The sequence below is a fragment of the Anthonomus grandis genome, chromosome 16 (genome assembly GCF_022605725.1).
Source record: "Anthonomus grandis grandis chromosome 16, icAntGran1.3, whole genome shotgun sequence".
NCBI lineage: Eukaryota > Metazoa > Arthropoda > Insecta > Coleoptera > Curculionidae > Anthonomus > Anthonomus grandis.
In genome coordinates this window covers 5964041-5988005 of record NC_065561.1, presented here as the reverse complement: position 1 = coordinate 5988005, position 23965 = coordinate 5964041, and the positions used below count along the sequence as shown (strand labels likewise).

Below are 23965 nucleotides of genomic sequence, written 5' to 3'. Positions count from 1 at the left end.
TGTGCAATAGTAATAGTGTAAAAGTTCATATTCAGGAATGGAACTATAAAGTTTAAGCAAGGTTGCCGTCCTCCCCAGAATATATTATTATTAATTTATTGCTTAACCTTTAATAAATAATAACTTATCTATTTTATAAAGTTTACTATTTTAGTCATTAAGCCGATAAATATATTTTCTAAAAGGCTTCTAATATTTTTAATTTTTCGGAAATTAGAAACAAATTGAAAACAGCGAAAATACATTTTTTTAAATCTTTGAAACCCAATGTGTAATTTTTTTTTACATTGTACACTAAATTCTAGACATATTTTATGTATAATATCTAATGCCAAATCTAACTAAGTCTAAGTAACAAATTAAATATTTTCCTAAAACTATTTAAATCATATGATTTTTCACATCTCTTGATTGTCCATATTTACTAAGAATATCAAATAGATGCTCATAAACAGATATATGAAGAATTTTTTATATGTCAAGTTTATTAGTTTGCAGCGATCAAAAACGTTGACAACAAGTTGACATCGCTGGTTCAACTAATGGTAATAAAAAATGGATATATTTTTAAGTCTTTTTTTTTATTGGTTCGACTGAGCCTTTCCAATAGAAAAATCATGAATTGATTTTTAAAAAATGCAGCTTAAAAATAAGTACGCAAACTAGTAAGTATAAAAAATATATATTAATGAAGACATTCTGGTATTGCTTAGCAAACAAATAACTCGAACAGAGGGTATCTAGTAATAAGCTATAAAGAAAAAAAACTCAAGTTTTGTTGATTGTTTTATTAATAGGACTGATTTTATGTTTTTTTTTAATTATCTTAACAGAAAAATGGTATATTAAGAATTTGTATCTTAAAACATGAATTATGCAGAAATCTATTATAATTATTAAATATTAATTTCCATAGAAATGCTTTTCTATTAGTTAGATACTTTACTCTAATGAAGTATCTTAAAAAAACGCATAAAGAGTTCATAAACGCTAATATTCTTTATATTTAAAGTATAATCTAATATTAATAAATATTTATCATGTAAATACTTTTTAACGACGTCACTGGTAAAAACTTCTTTTGTTGGTAGAATCAACAACGCGATAGAGATGCGTTGCGATGTTGTGGCCTTTTCCTCTAATATATGTTATCTACTTCATTCCATTAATTTAATTTGTTTTTTTTCAATTATTTGATTTTATTGTATTAAAAATTGCTTTGTATTTTATTGAAAGGGAGCAGTAGTATTGTTTCGTGCCTGTTAAAATAAGTGACAAATTTTGATGATATTATAAATCGTTTTTTTGCCATTTCTACATAAGCATTTGGCTTCATGGCATCAGAGATGTTGCAAACAAACAAACTGCCTCTAGTTCCACAGCAATGCTAATTCTACCTTTTCAATGGTCTAAGATATAATCTTAGCTCCTGGGTATAAAAAAAATCAGTTTGTCAGTCAACTTTAAGTATAAGAAAAAAAATCTATGGAATTTTAAAAGTTTCGAATATAAAACTTTTTAAACTAACCTTCTTCGAACTATTTTGAGCAAAAAAAAAATGGAGGATAAATAATTTTTTCTTTAAGAAAATAATAAAAAACTAAAAAATCGTACCTATGTACGATATAAAAATGCTTCGAATTCTTTCGAAATCTGCCCTAAGGATTCTATAGGGTAATAGTGATAAGAGTGAACTATTAGCCGGGTGGCCCGGGTTCAGGTTTTGATGTCAATTTTCTTTTTTTCTTCAATTAAGTATTTTGTAGTTTTGAAAAAATGATTCAAATTTAATATACATATAGTGTTCATAAAAAAATATGACAAATAAAAATGCTCTAAAAAATTACAAAAAAGAGGAAACTTTTTACATAACATTTAAAAAAATGGTTTTTATCTTTTCTCATTTTTTTTGAGTAAAAAAACATACCGATGACATCCACAATGTATATTGTTTTGCTATTGTTTACATTCCAATCTGATTAAAAATAATATGAAATAGGGGATATTTTAAAGGAAATTGTTTTTACGGCCGGAAACTATTAACTTTAAAGGAAATTTATTTTTCATGTAAATAACAAGAACCAAATTTCCTTCTATCTTCCTGTTATTTTTTTCATATGAACATGTTTAGTGATTGGGATGTGATGGGTTGAGTTGGGATAGATTGTGTTGATTTGGAAAGATGAAAGGCACACGTGTGTTCGACATTTACGGGGATGGCTTGGGCTTGGACAGATTATGTTAAATTGGGATGTCGAATCGGAGCATAAGCGCCCCATTTGCTCGACATTTACGAGTCCTCTTTATACGTTTTATACCTAGTGGTATATCGTATGAAAAGAATCTCAAAATGCTAGAAAATATGGAGGCTGCGCACTTCTGCATAAGGTGCAAATACAGTGCTGCGTATTGACTTGTGTATAAATAGTGAAACCAGTTTGCTATTATAATCTGACAGCACCGTTATGATTTTGACAGATAGATTTAGATGTTTTTCGTGTTTTCTTTTCTTTTAAGCCTCACTCTTAACTCTTTTTAGACAAGTTTGTTTTTTATTATTTACTTTGGGCTTTAGCGTAATAATTATATTTAATATAGAAAACATACACAATTTGGTAAGTGCGAAAACATATGTCAAAAATTTAACACTGTAATTATAAAGAGCAATGTTTTGCACCTATAAAATAATCCTATTTTAGGATATTAAAAAAAAAAATAATATTTTATAGAAATAAGCCGCAAGTGCTTTTCTCTTAATCTATTTTCTTCAAACAGTACTCTTTCAACTCTTTCAAAGTTTTAAAATACTGCAAAATCGGAGATACTTTTACACTCGACAAGACCCCAAAAAATCTATTATACTCGTACCATAGTAAAGTATTGTATTTTAGATTTATTTGACTTTTGAGAAGATTATATTTAACACAATCAAATACTTTAAAAAAATACAACAGCAATAAAATAATAATTAATTTTTTGTCAGTCGCTCGTTTTATATCATCCAAAGTAGTAGTTTGTTAGTAGAAGGTATCAACATTTTAGATATAATAATTATAATACAAATCCGTTGCGACTCAACACAACCAGTAAATATATACCTTAAAATGTATTGCTATTGAGGATAATCATTGAATATATACCTTAAAAGAATGATGGATTATTGACTCTTAATCGCGAAAATGTGCAAAGCACAGCGTCAAGTGTGACAAAAATAACATATAAGTGGTGAATCCCCAGAAAGTCTCAATCTCTCTGTCTCATTACCCGATATGGAAAAAGTGTGCTGTCGCCCCGGGGTTTTTAGTTAAATTTTATGTACAGGGTGTTACAAAATTCAGTGCAAATATTTTAAAACCGTATTGCTAGATTTAAAATAAGACTTTTTTCCTATATGCATGTGGCCTCCTCGGAAATTGGCTTAAAGAAAATCTATTTTTCTGGAAACGTGACTACAGTTATGAGTCAAATCTCCTGAAAATTTAAATCTCCGTTTGGTGCTTCTTTTATTTTCCATCACAAAAAAGGTGTAAATCTAATTTTAGGGATGTATTTGAAGGAGCTTACCCTTCTGATGGCGTCTTTTTTATATTTGTGATAAGAAATTTAAAAAATCTAGCAACACCATCTAGTAAGCCTTGAAAAAATCTAAAATTTTTGCCTCTTATATTTCTTGAAAGAATTAACCTTTTTCGAGAAAATCGCCGGTAAACGAAAGAGGACCATTATAAACCCCAATAAATTATTAAATTAGAAAAAAAGAAATGAGCCATGATTGCTTTAATTTTTGTCAAATCAAATTATTTATATCGAAAACAGAGAAGAAACAATATTTTTTAATAGCCAACTAAATGTTGTTCTAGATTTTCAAATTTCTTATCGAAAACATAAGATATTGGATATCGTAAACCCTCCCCCTCCCCGAATCTTTTCCTAAAATTGGGTTTCCATTATTTTTGGCATAGAAAATGAAAAAAGTATCCAAAAAACGGGGACTTGCAAATTTTCAAAACATTTGACGCATAACTGTATTCAGTGTTCCAAATCATGAATTTTCTTCAAGAAATTTGTGCGGCCTGTAGCTCTGAGAGGATGCATTTTAGGACACATTTTTGTTCATAGTTGTTTTTCATTTTTGTTTTCCATACATGATGATGTTAAAAAAATACGAGGGTTTCAAGAAAGTCATTGGCGCCCTTTTTTTTGTCAAAAATTGATAGAATGCCTTCTTAACCGCCCACAACTTCATAATTTTAATTTAACTATTCCTTAATTTTGCCTCATATTACATTAAACAAAACTACTCAATTTCGGAAACATTTTATATTAAAATAGATACATTTTTCATAAAATAGTTTTATCAGCAATTCGACAGTTTTGATATTTAATAGCTTTATTTCCAATATTGAAATTCATATTTTATTCCTTAACTTAAACTCTCTTTTTTGAGATTTTATTTTTATAATTCGTTTATTTTTGTTGTAACTTAAATAACCCCTAAAATTTTTGATGTTTCTGATTGACTGTTTTTTTTATGATTGCCTGGTCGTTCAACTAATTTTTGCAAATGCAAATATTAGGCACTACTTTAATTTTTGAACCGATCTGGAGTCCTTCGTTCTTATAATCTAGTTTTTACTTAAAAAGAGGTATTATGAAATCAGATCTTTAAGACCTTGATCACTCCCTTAAGTGGTAATGGCTTCGAGTTAAAAATGCTACTTTATTAGGTACTACATAAGTAGGTTCCGTAGTATGTTGAGGAATTGTTTGAGGTGCAATTTTTCAATGCCAAAACTGACCAATCTGTCATTAAGTTAAATATTGATGGAAGCAGCTCTATGAACTGCGCACAATTTCTAACTTTTTACGACTGAGCATTTCGTTGCGAATTGCGCACTGTGTCTGATAAAGATAATAAATACTTATTTAGATTCTCCGCTCAATAGTTGTCATTTACTTTTACTAATAGTTTGTCTACTAAGTAATTCTTTAACCTTGGTGTCATATGCTTTTAGATTTAGAACACTGCTGCATTGTTTTTTCTTACTAAGAAAACCTTGGTAATATTGTACTTTGTAAAGATAATTTATCTTCCCTATTAATATGGCTAACGCAATTTCTCTTCAGGGTAGGTAAAAGCCTTTTTATAAACGCTGATAATTGCTTTAAGATTTACAGAAGATAACTTTAATTTCCTAGGTATGCTTGGTTATACAAAAAATAAGAAAAAAGATAAGAAGAGAATTAACATCAATTTAGCTTAAGTTCCTAATTCGAGTTTTCGTTTTCCAGGAAAAATTAAATAGCAAAACAAAATCTTACCGTGAAAACTTATGGCACAACAGAATTGAAAAACTTAAAACTAGTTTAATAAATAAGGTCAAGGGTCCCAGCTCCAGTTAATATCAAGCAGTCATGTTTTTGTTACTGTTTCTGTTTTACTGAACTTAAAATTTACTGAACTTTAACCTTCGTATTCGTTTGCGCTGTGCGTGTTTTACGAGCGCTTACTTGTTCCTGTTATTCCTAAAAATTCTAATTTAACAAAAATCACTTTTTTCAAGATTTACTCAATTTTTTTTTCTTCTATAAGTGTTCAAAATGTAGCCCACTCTTTATTTGGCAATGCCCTAAACGAACTTGAAATTCGTTTTGAACGCTACTTATAATTTTTGGAGAAATTGATCTACACTCATGGTTTTTGAGTTCCTTAATGTTTGCGGGCTTGGACACATACATTTTGGATTTCAAATATCCTTGTAGAAAAATAATCGAAAAGTGTTAGATCGGGAGATCTTGCTGGCCATTGATGGGGTCCTCTTCTACCAATCCGTCTGCCTGAAAATATAGTATCCAGATAGTTTCGAACAGGACATGCAAAATGGGAAGGCACATCATGTTATTGAAACCAGATGTTCCTATTTAACATATCAGCTTTTATTTAATAAGAAACACAACGGCTAGATTTGGAATTAGGTTTTCCTGTAAAAACAGTAAATATCTTGCTCCATTTAAATTTTCTTCAAATAAAATTGCGCCTAAAACTTGCTGGCCTATAATTCCTTCCTAAACATTTACTTTCTCTAAGACAAAGAAAGTAAATATACTCATAGATAAAACATGGATTTGCTCAATAACGGCTATTTTGTCGATTTACTTCTTTGTTCAGCATTCACCTGTTTTAACAATATTATTCTGCAGTAGTTCCATATATTGTTCCCAGTAGTCGATTAATCTATCTGCATTGCATCCTCTTCATCGAGTTCCTGGAGAATTATTAGTTTAATAGTCTAAACGGATGAAATTTGTGTACCTTTAGAACACTTATTACTGAAGTAAGTGACTGACTCACTTCCAATTTGTGCGCTACGTGCCTGGTGAAAATGTTAAATTTCCTTGAGCGGATAATAACACATTGATTTTGGGATTTTCATTGAGTTAAAATTTACGAGAAATAGTTGTACGTCTAACGTGGCGATTTTACTAATACTGATTTTCATATTTGCTTACAGTATTTTGCGAAATCGGTGGTAAATTAGGATACATGTCTCTTTAAATAGGGCATTGCGTTTAAATTAAAAAAAGTATTTAAATCCAATTATTGCACTTATAATTGTACTAAGACTTGTAATAACTTTACATTCAAGAAAAGTTTTTTAGCAATGTTAAAATTTACTAGTTTTACCGTATAAAAAAATGTAAAAAAAAAAATAAATACTCTTAAAATTATGTACTTTTAAAACCTATTTACAAAATGTATTTTACAGTATTAATCAGTGAAACTAAGTCGTTTAAAATTTTGAAATAATAAATTGCATATCTTAGAACCTACATGTCATAAAAAATTGAAATTTTGCAGTTTTCGGTAAGTCCAAGATAAGCTTTTTAGAAATAAGCAAGAAAAGTCATTTTAAAAAATCATCGATAACATTATAATAGTAGTTCAATTTTGGGACATACCGTATATTAATTTCTATATAAATCGTTAAAAATATTCAAAACAATTTTCAAGTACGTTTAGGATAATATTAAAAAGTAAATGGAGTATATGTTAGACATTTGTTAAAAAACTTTTTGAGTAAAACAGATTTTATAATTTTTTTAAAATTTTAATTATCTTGAAAATGATTAATCACATAAACTTGAATTTTGCAGCTGTGTATAGTTTGATACGCTCTTAAAAAAAGCGTAATAATAAATGAGGTTATTGTAAAAATATCGTCGTCATTATATCTTATTTTTAGGATACACTTTATTTTCAACAAAAAAGATAGCAACTAAAAATAGTAATCGACGGGTCCGAGAAAACAAAAGTATTACTACTGAATTTATTCCCAATTAGAGACTAACACTGTATAATTTGTAAATTATAAGAAAATTTTTAAGTAAAAAATATAAAGTTTATTAAATAACTTTATTTAATAAAAGCTGCTCCAGAGTAGCCAATTTTAGTTTCTTTTTCGCGACCAACTGACCCAGATATGGATTTAGAAAACTACGTGCTTTCTTATAGTTTTATTTTGCGGAAACTAGGACACCGACTTTTTATTCAAAACATTGCCTTCTGCTGTTGAATAAAAATAATGTTTTGAAGTATAATTTCAAATTCTGAACTCTTAGCCTTATTTTAGGTATGCTCCGATTATCTAAATAAATAAATGTTAAACTTCTGATATAAAAATGCATATTAAAGAAATATATATTTATTTGTTCCTTAAATGACAGACCGCTTTTTATTCAAAATAATATACCTACTCCTATTAAATTAAATTAATTTAATTATCATTTAGAAAAATATTAAAATTTTAATAAAATAATGACCTTATACAAGATATTGTCTCATGCATATGAGCTAAAAAGAGACGTTCATACATTGATACTTCTGCCAATAGGTAAAACACTTAAAACATCAATTTGTGATGAAACTCAAACAATATTTTACATAACCTTTTCACTGTAATATAAAGCTAATATAATATCTTCGATGTACTTTATAATAATTAAATTGCTCCACTATGCAGCAAAGTTTCAGATCCAATTACCTTAAAATTTACATACCAAATAACTTACCCATCTGTATTATATGCTTCGCATAAAGGAGAACTTTAATGTTAACATTATATTATTACCTTAGGCGTTGTCGAGAGTCTAGATTTGAACAGATTAAAACAGAGCGTTCCAGGGACTTTCAGTAATAAAATACTTGTTTTTGTGTGGTCTAGCTTTAGCAAAAATCCTTTTAATTGAAAAATACTTAAACGACAGATTTTCATTAAATAAGTATAGCACTTTACCAAAGAGCATTCTTAATACAAATTATTAAGATTATAAGTGATAAGTGTCGACGTTTCGAGTTATTTACAATTATAGTTTTTTGGTCTGCAATAATTGCTAAATTTTTTCTTATATAACCAGATATTCAAAAAAATCTTGTAGACAGATAAGGCTATTAGCATGAAGTATATAACATAAAGTAATAGCAGGTGTTTTTAATAAATAAAATCCTATTACTGATCGTCTGATATTAAAAATCGTAATTAGATTTTGGCCACGCCTTTATAAATAAGTTAAGTATAGTATATCATTTGTTTTATGAAACCAGACGCTTTTAAAGAAAAATAAAGAAAACGTCTCGATACTTAATCTTCTGGCTGTTTTTTCGCGAATTAAACTACATGCATCATGTTCAGCTTGAGTTTTGTAATTTATTGCCGTATTGTGTTTTTGTTATTACTTTTTTCGTGCATAAATATCCAGGAAACACAGGTATACTAACTGAAAACTGTCAAAGATATAACTTTTCGTACAGAAAATATAAGTTATTACGATTTGGTTCATTGTTTTGGTCATTTTTATCATTTTTTTCTTGCTTATCTTCCCGTAGTCGCTTTAGAGATCCATTTCATATATATCCAGCAACGTGAGAGGATCATATCTTCTAGCCGTGCGAAAAAAAAAACAATGAAGTCGTTGCGAACATTTGGTTTAATAACGCATTATAAATATTATATTGTTTATGGACACAGTTTCTGTAAATAATAATAAATAAATTTTGCCCCTCATTAACAACTCTGCGGCCCTAGACTATGGCAACCGTCAGACACGTTGTGTGTAAAATTCCCAATGTCTCACATTTTTGTCCTCTTAGATTAAAAATTCTCTATTCTTCTGTACATATATGCTAAGTTTCTCCTTTCTCTACCTTTTGCAGCTGGCTGCTCTGAGCACTTGGAGTAATGTTTTAACTCAAAAATGGTCGCGGAGGACGAATTAGGATACTGTAAAAAAGGTCACTCTGTCAGGACTGTCTAGAAACAGTCTAATCTCTAATTGTAAAAGAAAAATGCTACAAGTTTTTTTTTCAAGAAGACCTTCAATATGGACAAACAGGGTCTCGAAATAAACATGAGCGATATCATTATAGTACAAATCATAATAGCGTCAAACAATGTGTCTAAAACATGGATCACCTTTTCTGTCTACTTCCATTTGGATGAAAGGACCTGACCTCCAGCTCTATTAGGGGACACTACAACCTCCTGCAGAAGAAGTGAACAAAGCTTCATAATCCATACGCATCATATTATATCGCAAAGTACTGACCTGAACAACCGAGATTGACTTTTACTTAAATCTGTATTAACTGAAGGGATAAACTTTATGAATATAATAAGCAAACCCACCTATGTTATATGGGTTAGGAAGAAACATACCTAAGAGTCCATAGAAAAGTTTAACAGGATGACAGTGGAAAGGCCGCATGATTTATAGAACGAGAATACGCAAAGGCATCGGTTGCACAAATACACGAGACAAGTATGAGTAGTAGTTGTAAGTGGAAGGAGGAAAAAAGATGTCACCTTGAAAAACAGTGACAAATAACAAGTTTTGAAATTCAATAACTCAAATAGCTCAAAATTTCTATGAATGAATTTAAAATGAAAAATTGCATTTTTCGACACTTTTACACACTTTCCCACGAAGTGTATTTGTTCGTGCGGCGTCACATATAAACATCTTGATATTGACAGTTCAAAAATACCGCAACGCCAAAAGAACAAACTAGCTAGGCTACGAAACAGCTCGTCAGGTACTTTTACGATCAGATACATCAGTAACAGCCATGTCGAAGAGCATCGGATCTGGCAGTATGTAAGGCAATAAAAAATGCCTATTAGGTAAATTGGCTAGAAAAAAAAAGAATAGCAAAAGACAAAGAATTAATTATCTGGTGGAACAATGATCTAGAGAAACATAGAACCAAGGTGGGGAGCTGTTCAAGAAATTCAAGCAATTAAGACCGGAATATATATAAATCTAAATTATTAGAATATAATGAAATGATTCGCAATGCGAAAAAACCTCATGGAAGCAATTAGGTGATAAAAAATGACGGATACTTAATAAACAGATACTACCGCATGGGCTAGGTATTTCTACCTTTGAGCATATGCATATTAGGCACACGAGTTTACAGAAACGGTTTTAGATGACCTAAATAGGCCAAAGTCACCTGGTGACGAAGAACTAGCACTTTCACGCAACATTCCTTGAGAGGACCGTTTAATAATGTCCCAACTATATCCCTACTCTCTAAAATTGAGCAAATGAGAATTCAATTAACTCTTTACAACTGTATTAAGGGAAAGAAACAGTCAGAAACATGTAAACTATGTTTTATAAAAAACACACACTTGTCGGCTAACACGCTTAAAGCCGTAATAATTATTTCCACATAGAAAGAAGCCCTGGAAGCATTAAAAAAAAAACAAAAATAAATGAAAACGGATACCGTTCTTAAAAGTTAAATGGCCTGGCGAAAGTCAAAAACTGCGTTTTGTAAATTGTTAAATGTAGACTGTGTGTTGTACATGTACATGTAGGAGATTGGAGCTCTTTGTAAGATGTAGGAGACTATGTGGCAAGATCCGACTTGAATCCAAAAATGGTAGTTAGATACATGGGGAAGGAAAGTTAGACAAACCACTGCAATCAGGCAATTACAAGTGGTTTGAAGGCTAGCTTGCTTGGGCTTTACCGAAGCCGTGAAAACAATCCATACAATGGCAATGGAGGTGTAGATTTAATAAAACTAGACTTTTTTTTAATAAAAATCGTCAATGGGGAGTGATTAAAGCAATAAACGCTTCTCAATAACAATCCTTCAATAAAGAAAGACACACGTTGGGTATACAGGTGGCTCAATGACCAATAATAGGTTAAGGGACTAGTACATATAGAGGCAAAGAGAAATATTGCTTGCCACGGGAATTATGCACCGGATTCCCGGCAGAAGCTGCCGTCATTTAACACTGTGCTATGCATACCTAAGAAATAAATTGTCCACATGAAATTAAGGCTATATATTTAGACAGCCAAGCGGCGTTCAAGCTCATCCAGCTCTAGTTCAATCCAGAGTAGTAAAAAACTGCTAGAGTGCCCTAAACAGAATAGCAATATCTAATATGTTAACTCTAGGGTGGGTATCAGGCCATGAAGGTCACCATGGAAATTAAGCGACATTAAGAAAATATTTCGGAAAAAGCTCAAGTTACACATTAGGAGGCCCAAATATTATAATAGTATTACTGGCGCTTACTAATTTTTTCTATCCCCTCTCGATCTTCTGGGTTATTTATAAAGTTTATAGTTGGTTATCTAACCATTATCTCGGGCGCCACCCTCAAGTTTAATGTGGATGAGGGACCACGGCCTATCGGGTAGCCTTTAGACAGTGGAGAAAGTAATCCAGGTCTTCTGTGTGAGTAAAACAATAGGCAATATTGCAACAAAATCACATTTATTCATCCCAAAACCTAACATGTCATCTCTTTGCTAACACTTCTCAATAAGCCTTACATACGGCCAAATTCAATACAGTACGGTGCGGGAATAGGAGGGGTGCAATGAAAAGAACCCATGTCGGTAAGCAAAATGTAAAAGCGGTACGGTAATTTATGGCAGCGAATGAACGGATCAGATACAGCCCAGAGAAAACAAAGTATGAAACGGTCGGTATTAATCGGAATGGTAAGCGGTAAGTCACCCACAGGATAATTAAGCGGTCTAATATAAATGCGGTCGCTCGTAACTTTGGCCAATTCTGTTTAAAATGTCGGTAGACGCGGTCTTAATTATGTAGGTAGAAGATGGCAAAGTTGTCAGGTTGGGAATAATGGGATAATATCCAATGCAGGGTGATACCTAGCACTTTTTAAGGAATACACAGTGTTACCTCGTAACGGTCCGGCACGCAACCCCGTGTATCCTGCAGACACTAGGAATAGGAAAAAGGAATTTGCCTACCTTCTTACCTATTATACTTACGTGCTGACAACAGCGGCGTAGTGAAGAAGCTGGCGGCGGCGGAGCGATGTACGGTACTGTGGGGCTTACCTCGGTCGGTTGCTGCGGTCGGACTGCTACTCTCGGACTAGTGTTGGGCGATATATCGATAACCGCGATATTTCACCGGTGAATCGAAAATCACTGCCGCTACTGGTGATTGACTTTTTGCAAATACGGTGATCAGTGATCGAAGCGAATACTGCAATCGACACGACACGCATTGGATGACCGCGCTGCTCGAAATATGATATACATTATTATTTAAAATAAAAAATAATATGTGAAGGAAAACGGTGATTTAGCAGATATGGTATTTATATCGGTTATATTGTTTAGACGTGGCGGGCACTGCCAAGTCAAAGAGAACATACACAAACGCTGGACTGATACCGACAAAGGGCGCCGCTTTTTTCTGCGAATGTTATGTTGTCGTTTTTTTTTCTTTCGGCAGTCGGCGTAATAGGCCAGAAATGTTAAAGTAAATTTGGTCAACACAGATAAAATAAAATAAAAGCTTTTAATTTTAGTTTATCTCTGCTGTTTGCGTCGTAAACAAATAAGAAAGCGTGTATTTTTATAATTTTTCCTGTAAATTCTTTAATTTTATTGAATTTAGAATTTAGTTAGTTTAGTACCGGTTTCTGTTATCGTGAGAATAATACTGTATAGGTAAGTAAAGTGTTGTCTAAGTGAATTTTAAATAAAAATATTTAGTTGTTTTAGTTCGGATTTGCTTTATAAATTGTAATATGCGAATTAAATTTTTTAATCTTTTAAATATTATTTAAATGAATACATAATATGAATGAATTAATAAACGGCATGACTGTAGAAAGATAAAAAAATCCACATTAAAGTATTTTACAAACTTTTATTTGAATATACTATAAAAAGAATAAAATAATTAAAATAAACTTTTTCCTTAAAACTTTTATCATTAACTTTAACGTCACTGCACAATTTATATGATATCTTGTCGTAAGATTTACCTGTGTAGATAAAAAAGTAAATTATAACTTGATCTGATAAATTTTAATTTTAAAAATTTTGTAAGTAAATTGTGTAGTGACATTATAAGTTGATGGTAAAAGTTTTAAGGGAAAAGTTCATTTTATTCTTTTTAGTACATTTAAATAAAAGCTTGTATTTAAAAAAGTTTTTTTAATTTTAATTTATTTCGTTTATTTTCGGTTTGTAACATGTCCAAAAAAGCGAAAACTAGTGAAATCTGGAATTTTTTTACGCCTGTTGAAGGTGACCATTATTATGCAACATGTAATATGTGCAAGAAAAGACTTTCCTATAAAACGACTAACTCAAATCTAAGAAAACACATTACCTCTAATCATCCCTCAGTTTCTTTAACTACATTAAATTCCGGCAAAACCGGTGACATAAACACTAAAATCCTATTAGCAGTGAAAATACAGCTAGTGCCAGTACCGATAACACACCATCACAGTTTGTCGTTCCATCAACTTCTGGCACATCAGTGACATCGCTTGCAATGATAAAATCGAGTACTCAACAAAAAGTTACAACATACTTACCAAAAAGAATCGGAAAATCAACGGTGAACGAAATAAACGAAAAATTTTTGCAGTTGTTCTTCAAAGATTTTCAGAGCTTCAGAAATTTAGAATTGATGACACAGGGTTTAGAGAATTTATTCACGCACTAAATCCCTCATATGAACTTCCTAATAGGAAAAAAAATTCTAGTACACTAATCCCTGCACGATATGAGAAGTGCCTTAACGATTGTCGGCAATTGGTAAATAGTAGTGTTAAAAAAATATGTTTAACAACTGATTGCTGGACTTCAGTCAATACGGAAAGTTTCATTGCACTCACTGGTCATTTCATTGATGACAATTTCCAATTAAGATCTTTGCTGCTTGAATGTTCAGCCATGAAAGGAATTGTATCAGATTGGAACCTGTTAGATAAAATAACTTTGGTAGTTTCTGATAACGCCTCCAATATTAAAAATGCCATAATTAAGGAATTAGGGTGGAAATATTTTGGATGTTTTGCCCACACATTAAATTTGATAGTTAAAGATTCTTTGTCTGAGCCCAATATTGTTGATCTTCTTACTAAAGTTAGAGCAATTGTTGGACATTTTAGGCGAAGCTATATAGCTACACAAAAGCTAACAGAATATCAAAAACAAATTACTCCACCTGCTGAACCACTAAAATTAATTCAGGACGTAGCCGCTAGGTGGAATTCTACATTTTACATGCTTGACCGCATTGTAACTTTAGAAAATGCTGTAAAAAGCACAATAGCAATTTTAGACCACGAAAATGTGCCTGTTTTAAGTCCTTCTGAATGGAATCTATGTAAGGAACTTTCTAAAGGATTGCGTCCATTTGAAAAAACAACACAAACAATAAGTGGAGAAAATTATATAACAGGTTCGTACGTCATTCCTTTAGTTAATGGTCTATTTGTTGTTTCTGCCAATCTTCTAAAAAAAAAGTTTGGCGATAGCGTAGTCTGTGTGATAACTAAGTTAAAAGACGGATTATATTCCAGATTAAACCAGGTCGAAAATAGTAATACTTTGGCTATGGCATCATTTTTGGATCCGCGATTCAAATTGCTGGCATTCAAACACAGTGGAATAGCGGACAATACAAAAAAACAGGTAGTCGCTTTGGTTGCTGCTAAAATTGAGACAAAAAAGCAATTACTAACTGAAAACCCGTGCGATGATTTAAACCCAGTTGACGAAGAAGAAGAAGAAGAAGAAGAACTTTCGATATGGGGACATTTACAACATAGTAAAGAAAGTTCACTGCAACAACATAAACATAATGCAACCAGTAAATCCATTATCGAAGTGCAGCGTTATTTAGAACTTCACATTTTGCCAAGACAGGAGGATCCATTAACATTTTGGAGAGAACAGCATTTTAACTTCCCCAACCTAAGCGAACTTGTCAAGGAAAGACTCTGTGTTACTGCAACATCGGTTCCATTTGAAAGACTGTTTTCCAAAGCCGGTTTAATATTAACTGAGCGTAGAAATAAATTAAGTTCTAACAAAGCTGAAAATCTTATTTTTCTTAATGCTAATTTTTCATTAGGAAAAAAGTATAGCTATCTTTTGTTTTATTAATTTTATTTATTTAAAGAGTTTAATTTTTTGTTTTTTCATTATGCGTTTTGGTTTTGCTTTAAAAAAGTTTTTCTATATTGTTTTTGTAATTTATTACAAATTACAAATAATGTTATGTGGTCGATTAATAAAAAATGTTTATTTTTGAATGTAGGTGATTCATAAACCCGAAACTTGATTTTATTTTTACAGATAATAATATGGCAATATACATATATTCATTAAAAATAATTCATTAGAATTAAATCACATTAAGCTGAGAGCAATTTATGTGGTGATAGTGACATCAAATATGACGGTTTTACCATCTTCAGGTGTGATAATTAAATCAATAAATATTAATAATATTATGACGATTGTCAATGAAAAAAAACCGCTAAGAGCTACATAATTCGTATTCGTTGCCAGATACCCAGCTGTTCTTATTTTTATTTTCATTTTGGGTTTAACTTTAATATGTATATATACTCAAGTCACTGCAGTGATTCAAATCACGGTGATTTAGAATTCACTGTCGCCGTTTCACCGGTTACCGAAAAATCACTGTATTTCCCAACACTATCTCGGACTGCCACTCAACGGACTGCGCGGACTCAGCGGACTGCCCTGCTGCTGGTCAGTGCATCGCGTTATATAGAGCACGGACATGCGCGGTACTTGGTAAACGCGGTAACAGTAGTGGTGGTACGGACACGAACGGTACTGAGGTATTAACGCGGTGATAAATTAATATTTAACGCAGTCGCGCGGTTATTAACAAAATAGAAACTTTCCTAACTTTACTGGGCAAATCTTAGTTGTTAATATGAATCTTGAAAATTATTAATTTAAGTTGGAAAAATAACCGAGTAATTCTATAGATAAATAAGAGAATTACAGAAAATTTAGTAACTTAACTAAACGTTACAATATTCTGTGGCATTGCGGCAAGACCCATTATGGTTAAAAGGATAAAAGTAGGCTAAAGCTTCAAGAAACAAGAAACAACCTGTTTAATTTAAAAATACGCTCACAACTTTAAACGTCTAAAAATAAACATATTCTGTTAACCAGAATAAGCAATGGAAAGTTAGTGTTTATGCTAAATTAATATGCGGAATAAAAGAAATGAGTTTCTGTCAAAACTCTAAATTTAGCATAAAATGTGCATTTCCCTTCTTTTAAAGTTTTAAAAGAACATGGGGACATGTTCTATTTATACTCTATTTCAGAAGTGTGTAGAGCAATAAAACCTCATTAGGTATGCAAAAGTGGTACCTGGTGATCCACCAATATTTTATGCCACTACCTTAGTTGGGTATTAGTTTCAATGTAAAATTCTTTCTTTTCGTTGATTGCAGGTAGTGCCACCCGGTTTTGGGTCAATTTATGAGTTTTGCCTATTGTTACCCACTGATAAACATTGAAAACGGTTCGCCAAAGGCATGCGCAAAGGCGTTTATAAATAAAAATAAAAATATGAAAGGTGAAATTTCGTATGCGGTATGTAGGTCTCAAATAATGCAAAGAAAACATAAGATTAGGTTAAAAGTAGAAAAGTATTTTTCGCACTATTTAATTGAGAACTAATGGAAAAAATATTGGAAAACTTTTATATTTTTATATTGTTTATCTAAGAATTTTATTTCGGCCGGAAAAATATGCGGCCGTAAATGTGAGATGGTGGTGGATACAAGATCAAGTCATACTATCGTAAAGCCCAACGCCGTAGCTCACTGTAGGATTTCAGCAGCACCAAATTTAATTCTGAAGTCTGCGGATGGAAAAAGAATTCGGATTATTGGATTGCATTAAGCTACAGTCACCATTGGCTTAACAGCATTCCAACAGCCAGTACTAGTGGCAAAAATAATTGATGATGTCATATTAGGATTAGATGTTATTAATGCTAAGCAGTTTAAAATGAATTTATATAACTGGATATTGACGAGGAGAAATGAAGAGATTTTTATGCACAACCTATATTAACATAAAGTAAATATCAGAGTCGTTAAATTATCCAAGGATATTACCATACCAGCAAATTCAGAGGTGGTAATTAATACTATAACTCGAGAAAAAGAGGCAGACATTTTTTTTATTGACTCCATGGAAAGCTGGAAAGTATATGGTCAAGGTTTTTTCAGCTTAAGACGTTATCTACGCAAAAGAAATCTACTGTTTTGGTTCGAATGGTAAATTTAAAAGGATATGATCAACACCTGAAACAAGGAGGGAACATTGGCGTATGGTCTGAAGTAGTGGCATAAAAAATGCCGATAGAAGTTATTCAAACAGACCTTTTCCTGTATGTTTACAAAAACTATTTGAAGAATTTTCTGCTAATTTAACCATGGACCAGTGTAGTAAGTTGCGACGTCTTTTTGAAGAAAATCAAAATGTGTTTTCTTTGCACGTTGATGACCTGGTAGACTATCGGCGACTGAGTGATATTTCCAAGAACGACAGTTATCCCCTACCAAAAATTGACGACACCCTGGACACGCTATCAGCTTCACAATGATTTTCAACATTAGATCTAAAGAGTGGATACTGGCAGATGCAATACTGCAATGCTGCAGCTACCTTTGAGAGACTTATGGAAATAGTATTACGTGGAATGACTTGGGAATAAAATATATCTGGATGACGTCATCATACTGGGAAAAACATTTAGGGTTCATTTGAACAATATTGAAAAGGTATTTGTTAAGCTCCGAGAGGCCAACCTGAAGCTAAGTCCTAAAAAATGTTGCTTATTTCAAAAATAAGTTCGATACATTGGCTATGAAATATCAGAAAAAGGTGTCAAGACTGATCCAGATAAAGTAGAAGCAATCGAAAATTGGCCACGATCCACTGACAAACACCAGTTAAGAAGCTTTCTGGGCCTTTGTATCTATTACAGAAAACTTTAAGAAATTTGTGGTGTCCTCACCTGATTTGACCCCTTGACTGAGATACCTCAGGTCATTTTTTAACGGTTGATCTTTTTTTCAAGATACGCATTTAATGTTTCGGATATTTTTAAGATATTTTGTTTTAATTTTCATACCTCTAAACTAGTTTCCTTTAATTTAAAGTCAATAATTAATTTGTTTCCAACAGAAGTGTACAGTGTAAATTACGTTCTTAAAAGAGCTTATCAACAAAGTGTCCAAAATTTTTGTTCCAATAATATCCTATTTAGAAAAATTAGGTAGAGTTAGGTTTAACTTTTTCGGAGGGATTCATAAAAAAAATTAATAAATTATTAAAGGCCGCAAAATATCTTAATAGACGTGTTTTTGCGTTTTTTTGAAATATTTTTTTTAAAGAGTTTTAGCGAATATATTCCGGTTAGAGTCTCCTCCCTGTAGATATTTTATATAGGTTACTATATACAATGTATAGGGTTCTATATTTATAATAAAGAAAAGGGCGTAAAAATTCGATCAGAGGCTATAAACATTTTTATTAATGACCTTAACTTAGGAAAATCTCAAAAAGAAGTGATTTAATTTAACTTTTTATTTTCAGTAAAACAAGTAAAAGACAACATACATATTTATTTAATTTTTTGATGAAGATTCGACAAAAAAAGAAATTTTGGGCAGAAAACTTTATATATAATAATAATTTAATTTCCAATATACAGGGTGTCTCACGACGAATAGACGCGATCGATATCTCGGAAACTAATTTTTCAAACATTTTGAAAATTTGGCAACATGGCACAGTCGATGAGGGCTACACAACTAAAATATTTTGACAGTTGTGACGTTTCCGGTTATACTGGAAGTAGGCGTCACCTTCGTTATTTTAAATAGAATACCCTATATATTTTTACATTTTTGGCTTTTACGTAATATTCTAAGTATATTTTGTGTATAATGTCCTATACCTAAGTGTAACCGTTTTTGACATATTTTTAATTTTATGTGAAAAACTATGTTTATAAGCCCTAACATAGGTACCGATTATTCCCTTTTAGTAGCCTTTATTTTTTGGTTAGTTTTGGTTTTATTTTAGAGGAAGGACCACTTTAAAAGACTATTTTAATATTTGGCTAAAAAAAAAGATACAGTGGGGTCAAAAACTAGCATTAAAAATTTAAATGAAAAAATCATTAAAAGTCAATATTTTTAAATGGAAACCCCCTATTTTTATAATTTTTTCATAAAGATAACTAAAAATAAAGTTAACGTTGTATAAGGTTATCTAGTCCAAAAATTGATAGTTCCCGAAATATTGGCAGTTTAAATTTAGCCTAATATTAAAAGCCGTATAGTAACACGGCTCAAGGATTGTTGATTAGTTGGGCATGACGGTTGTCATAGTAACCGCTAGAAGCGGCAGTAAGACAATGATATATTAAATTTATAAGTTACTTGCTATTTAAGTTTTTTTCGTAAAAGTGTAATTTAATTAAAAAGTGTACATTTCTGTTATAATCCATTATCTTACTGCCGCTTCTAGCGGTTACTATGACAACCGTCATGCCCAACTAATCAACAATCCTTGAGCCGTGTTACTATACGGCTTTTTATATTAGGCCAAATTTAAACTGCCAATATTTTGGAAACTATCAATTTTTGGACTAGATAACCTTATACAAAGTTAACCTTATTTTTAATTATCTTTATGAAAAAAATATAAAAATAGAGGGTTTCCATTTAAAAAAATTGACTTTTAATGATTTTTTCATTTAAATTTTTAATGCTAGTTTTTGACCCCCCTGTATCTTTTTTTTAGCCAAATATTAAAATAGTCTTTTAAAGTGGTCCTTCCTTTAAAATAAAACCAAAACTAACCAATAAAGAAAGGCTACTGAAAGGGAGTAATCGGTAATGATGTTAGGGCTTATAAACATAGTTTTTCACATGAAATTAAAATTATGTCAAAAACGGTTACACTTAGGTATAGGACATTATACACAAAATATACTTAGAATTTCATGTAAAAGCCAAAAATGTAAAAATATATAGGGTGTTCTATTTAAAATAACGAAGTTGACACCTACTTCCGGTATAACCGGAAACGTCACAACTGTCAAAATATTTTAGTTGTGTAGCCCCCATCGACTGTTTGTGAAAAATTAGTTTCCGAAATATCGATCGCGTCTATTCGTCGTGAGACACCCTGTATATATAAAAATAATATGACACAAACATACAGAATATGAAATTAAGCATGAAGCAGAAACACAGATCACTGACATGACAATCTAATGATGACAGGCAATTGAAAAAATTACAAGCAAAAAAAAACTGCAAAAAAAGTACAAAGCAAAATCGAACCATATAGATCTTTTGTATAAAATAAGGATCGAATTGCAACAAAAAGAAATTTACGGAGCTATTAATAGATATTAATAGTCAAGAATATTACCTAATGAACTCCTTGAATAAATAGAAATATTAAAAAAGGGCATAAAATAAAAATAATTAAGAATTCTAAGGCATTTTCTTTCGTTTAAAGTCAAAGACATCTGTTGCATAGGCTAAATTAAATCTGCTGAGGTGTACGATTTTTATGAAAATTTTGTAGACATTTGTTATAAAAAAACCATTTTCATTTCTTTCTTACCCGGGAATTCCACCACTTTCCATATAGTTCGCCAAAGTGACGTCATTGGACCAAACGTCAAATTGCCATTTTCGCAAACCTAAAACTCCACAATGCACCCTTCCAGTATGTATCCCAACTCTCATGTTGACGTTGACATTCATGACTCCTCGGACTAGCCTAAAATTAATTAATTAGTATATAAAGAATCAATATAAAACATCTACGTTAAATTTATTTTTAATTAACGAACATCACTGAGCAAGCATTTTATTAAATATGCTTTAGTCGCATCACCGCGCTAACCACTGTTTTCTAGTACACCTGGAAGACCAGAATTATGTAAGGTCTTATTTGGAGTCGACTATCACCTTACAGTGCAATTTCTTATTTACCACGGAATATTCAGTGGTCTTCTGATATAAAAATCTCATATATAAGTTTTCAAATAGTTATACCTGAAAGCACCTGCTAAATTAAAGCCTAAAATCAATGCCGTTAAAATGGGGATTACAAACCGTTCATAGATGAGGTTGCCCTTGACCGTTTTTTATTTAATTCTTTAACATTATTTATTTGTCTATATCACAAATAGTTAATTACACTAGATAGATAGACCTAAAATTCTTGCAACTTCCCTCTGACTTTTCCAAACTTCAAGCAATCTTTTTTTTCCCACAATTAATGTCCCTTCTGCTTATCTCTGTTCTGCCAATGTATTTAAAAATTCCCGAATTAATTTGGATTTATAATATATTTATTATAGTATATTGTAACTAACTAACTGAATTAAGTATATTCAATGCAATATTTTTAGCAGTTCCTTACTTAATTTTAATACGTATATCTCTTCTTATTGCAACATAGGTAAATGTCATATGATAAATGTGAACAAATGTGTTTTGTCTCACACATTTTGTATCACACATAATAAAAAAGGTTTAAAGAAAAACAGTGAAATCTATTAGATACTTTATTGTATTTCTCTTTATAGCTAACAAAACTTACTTTCATCTTGTAAAAAAATACGTCAGCCATGTCACTTTTTCTAATTTTTTTTTGATCAACTTTATTATTATTAATTATTTGTTAAACCGAAGAGATTTATTACTTACGTTATGATATTTAAGATGCATTATGTAGATAATTATTTGCATTGAATTGTACTTGCAAAGGAATATCTAATTAATGCAAGTTATGAATCAACAACTGCAAGCTTCACACTCATCAGAACGTAAAGACCTTCGTCCTTTTTCATTAAATAAGCGGTAATATAAGTGGTAATATAAATAAGCCTAACAAATTTTAAGGAATATATTACGTTAGTAAAGCGAGGTTTAGAACTTTGAGACAATTAAAATTTCTATGTTGTAACAAAGTAAATTAATAGGTAATTTTATATGATAATGTTAGTATGCGTATAGGGCTTGATTTAATTCAAAGATCACATCGAAATACAAAAGCCAGTTTATATTATTCATAATTACATGTTATATTTACCTAAATCTTAAGAATTCACAATCAAATATTACAAATAAAAGCCATTTATTTAGTTCAAAGATTCAGTTTATATTATTTTTAATTGCATTTTATCTTCACTTAATACTTAAGACCTATTTTTTTAATCAAATAATAAAAATGAAAAGCATTTTCCTATCAATAATACAAGTTCTGATCAGGCGATAACGGATTACTTCTGAGATTTCGCAAAGAAAAATATAACCGGGACGCCCTGGGAATTAAAATTTTTATATAAATAGATTTTCTCTTTTGTTATTTCACACAGGATTATCTCGCCAAGAAAAGTAATGATTTATAGGTTATATTTGTAAGGTATCTTTTAGAAAACATCCTTTATCATTAAATTTTTATTTTCTTGTTAGACAAAATATATTGTTGTATGTACTGTTATTGTTATATGTTTTGGAAAAGTCTTTTATGCCTGAGCACCTGTATTAGAGTAAAATGGTATTTTTCTATTCCTTATTTAAAAAAAAATGAAGGTTTTGAATATCGGGGAAACAATGAGTAGCAGTTCTAAGATCAGTAAACATGATTCGTTTTTATCACATATTAATTTGGTGGAAAATGTGCTTAATAAAAAAACTATAATGTCTTGTTCTTTAAAGCTATAACGATTTATAAAATCTTCAGGGTAAGGCTGAGAGATACCAAGGAAAAAAAAAGTTTCCTCTTAAGAATATTAGAGCAAGATTTTCTTGTTAATTTGGTAATACTTTATATTATAGCTGCTTTAAACGATAACCATTTTTTTCTCGGAAAAATTTGATGGTATATTATCGTATAATGTAATGTATTAAGAAAATTTATATTCCGTAATTTTCTTTCTAACATAGTAAGTTTTTATAAAAATAAAAAAAATAAATATATTTTAAAGACACGAATATAAAATTAAAAAACTAGTATTTACAACTTCACTATTCTGTTGATTTATTCCTACCCGTTCTTCCTATTGATATTAAATTCTAGAAAGAACGGTGCTACTCATGGGCAGCGATTCTAATATCATAACTCATGGAAATACACAAATAAAGGTCTCTATACTTTGCTGCGCTATAATTTTTTAATAAAATCAAAGTAAATTATTCTGTTAGTTAAGTTAGTTATTGATTCTACCATTTATTTACCAATTAAAGTTAGCAAAGCAATTTTTGTGCTCATTTTTTATTAGCTATATGCAGCAAACATTAAAATAGCCAAATTAAAGGAATAACAAATGACTGGGATAGATTTATGGCTACTCGGCAACTTTCCTCAGTCGCGGATGATATAATTTCTGCTAACAAAAACGGAAAACTAAGTTAATTGACTCTCCCTGACTACACAAAAGCGTTCGACAAAATAAATGTCAATTTTTTAATAGCAACTTTAAAATATATATTTCTTCGTTGATAGTTGTTTAAAACTAACAAATAGTTACTTGAACAATAGATATCAATGA

The 23965-nt window shown here is 30.9% G+C and overlaps 1 protein-coding gene across 3 annotated transcripts in view; it reads right to left on the bottom strand.

Annotated features, from left to right (window-relative positions):
• LOC126745931 (adenylate cyclase type 5) overlaps positions 1–23965 on the bottom strand; it is a 652711-nt gene that overhangs the window by 173588 nt on the left and 455158 nt on the right. For all 3 annotated transcript variants that reach the window (XM_050453997.1, XM_050453996.1, XM_050453998.1), the window contains one exon: positions 21025–21183. In XM_050453997.1, coding sequence (XP_050309954.1) covers positions 21025–21183 — 159 coding nt within the window. The remainder of the gene's footprint in view (positions 1–21024; positions 21184–23965) is intronic.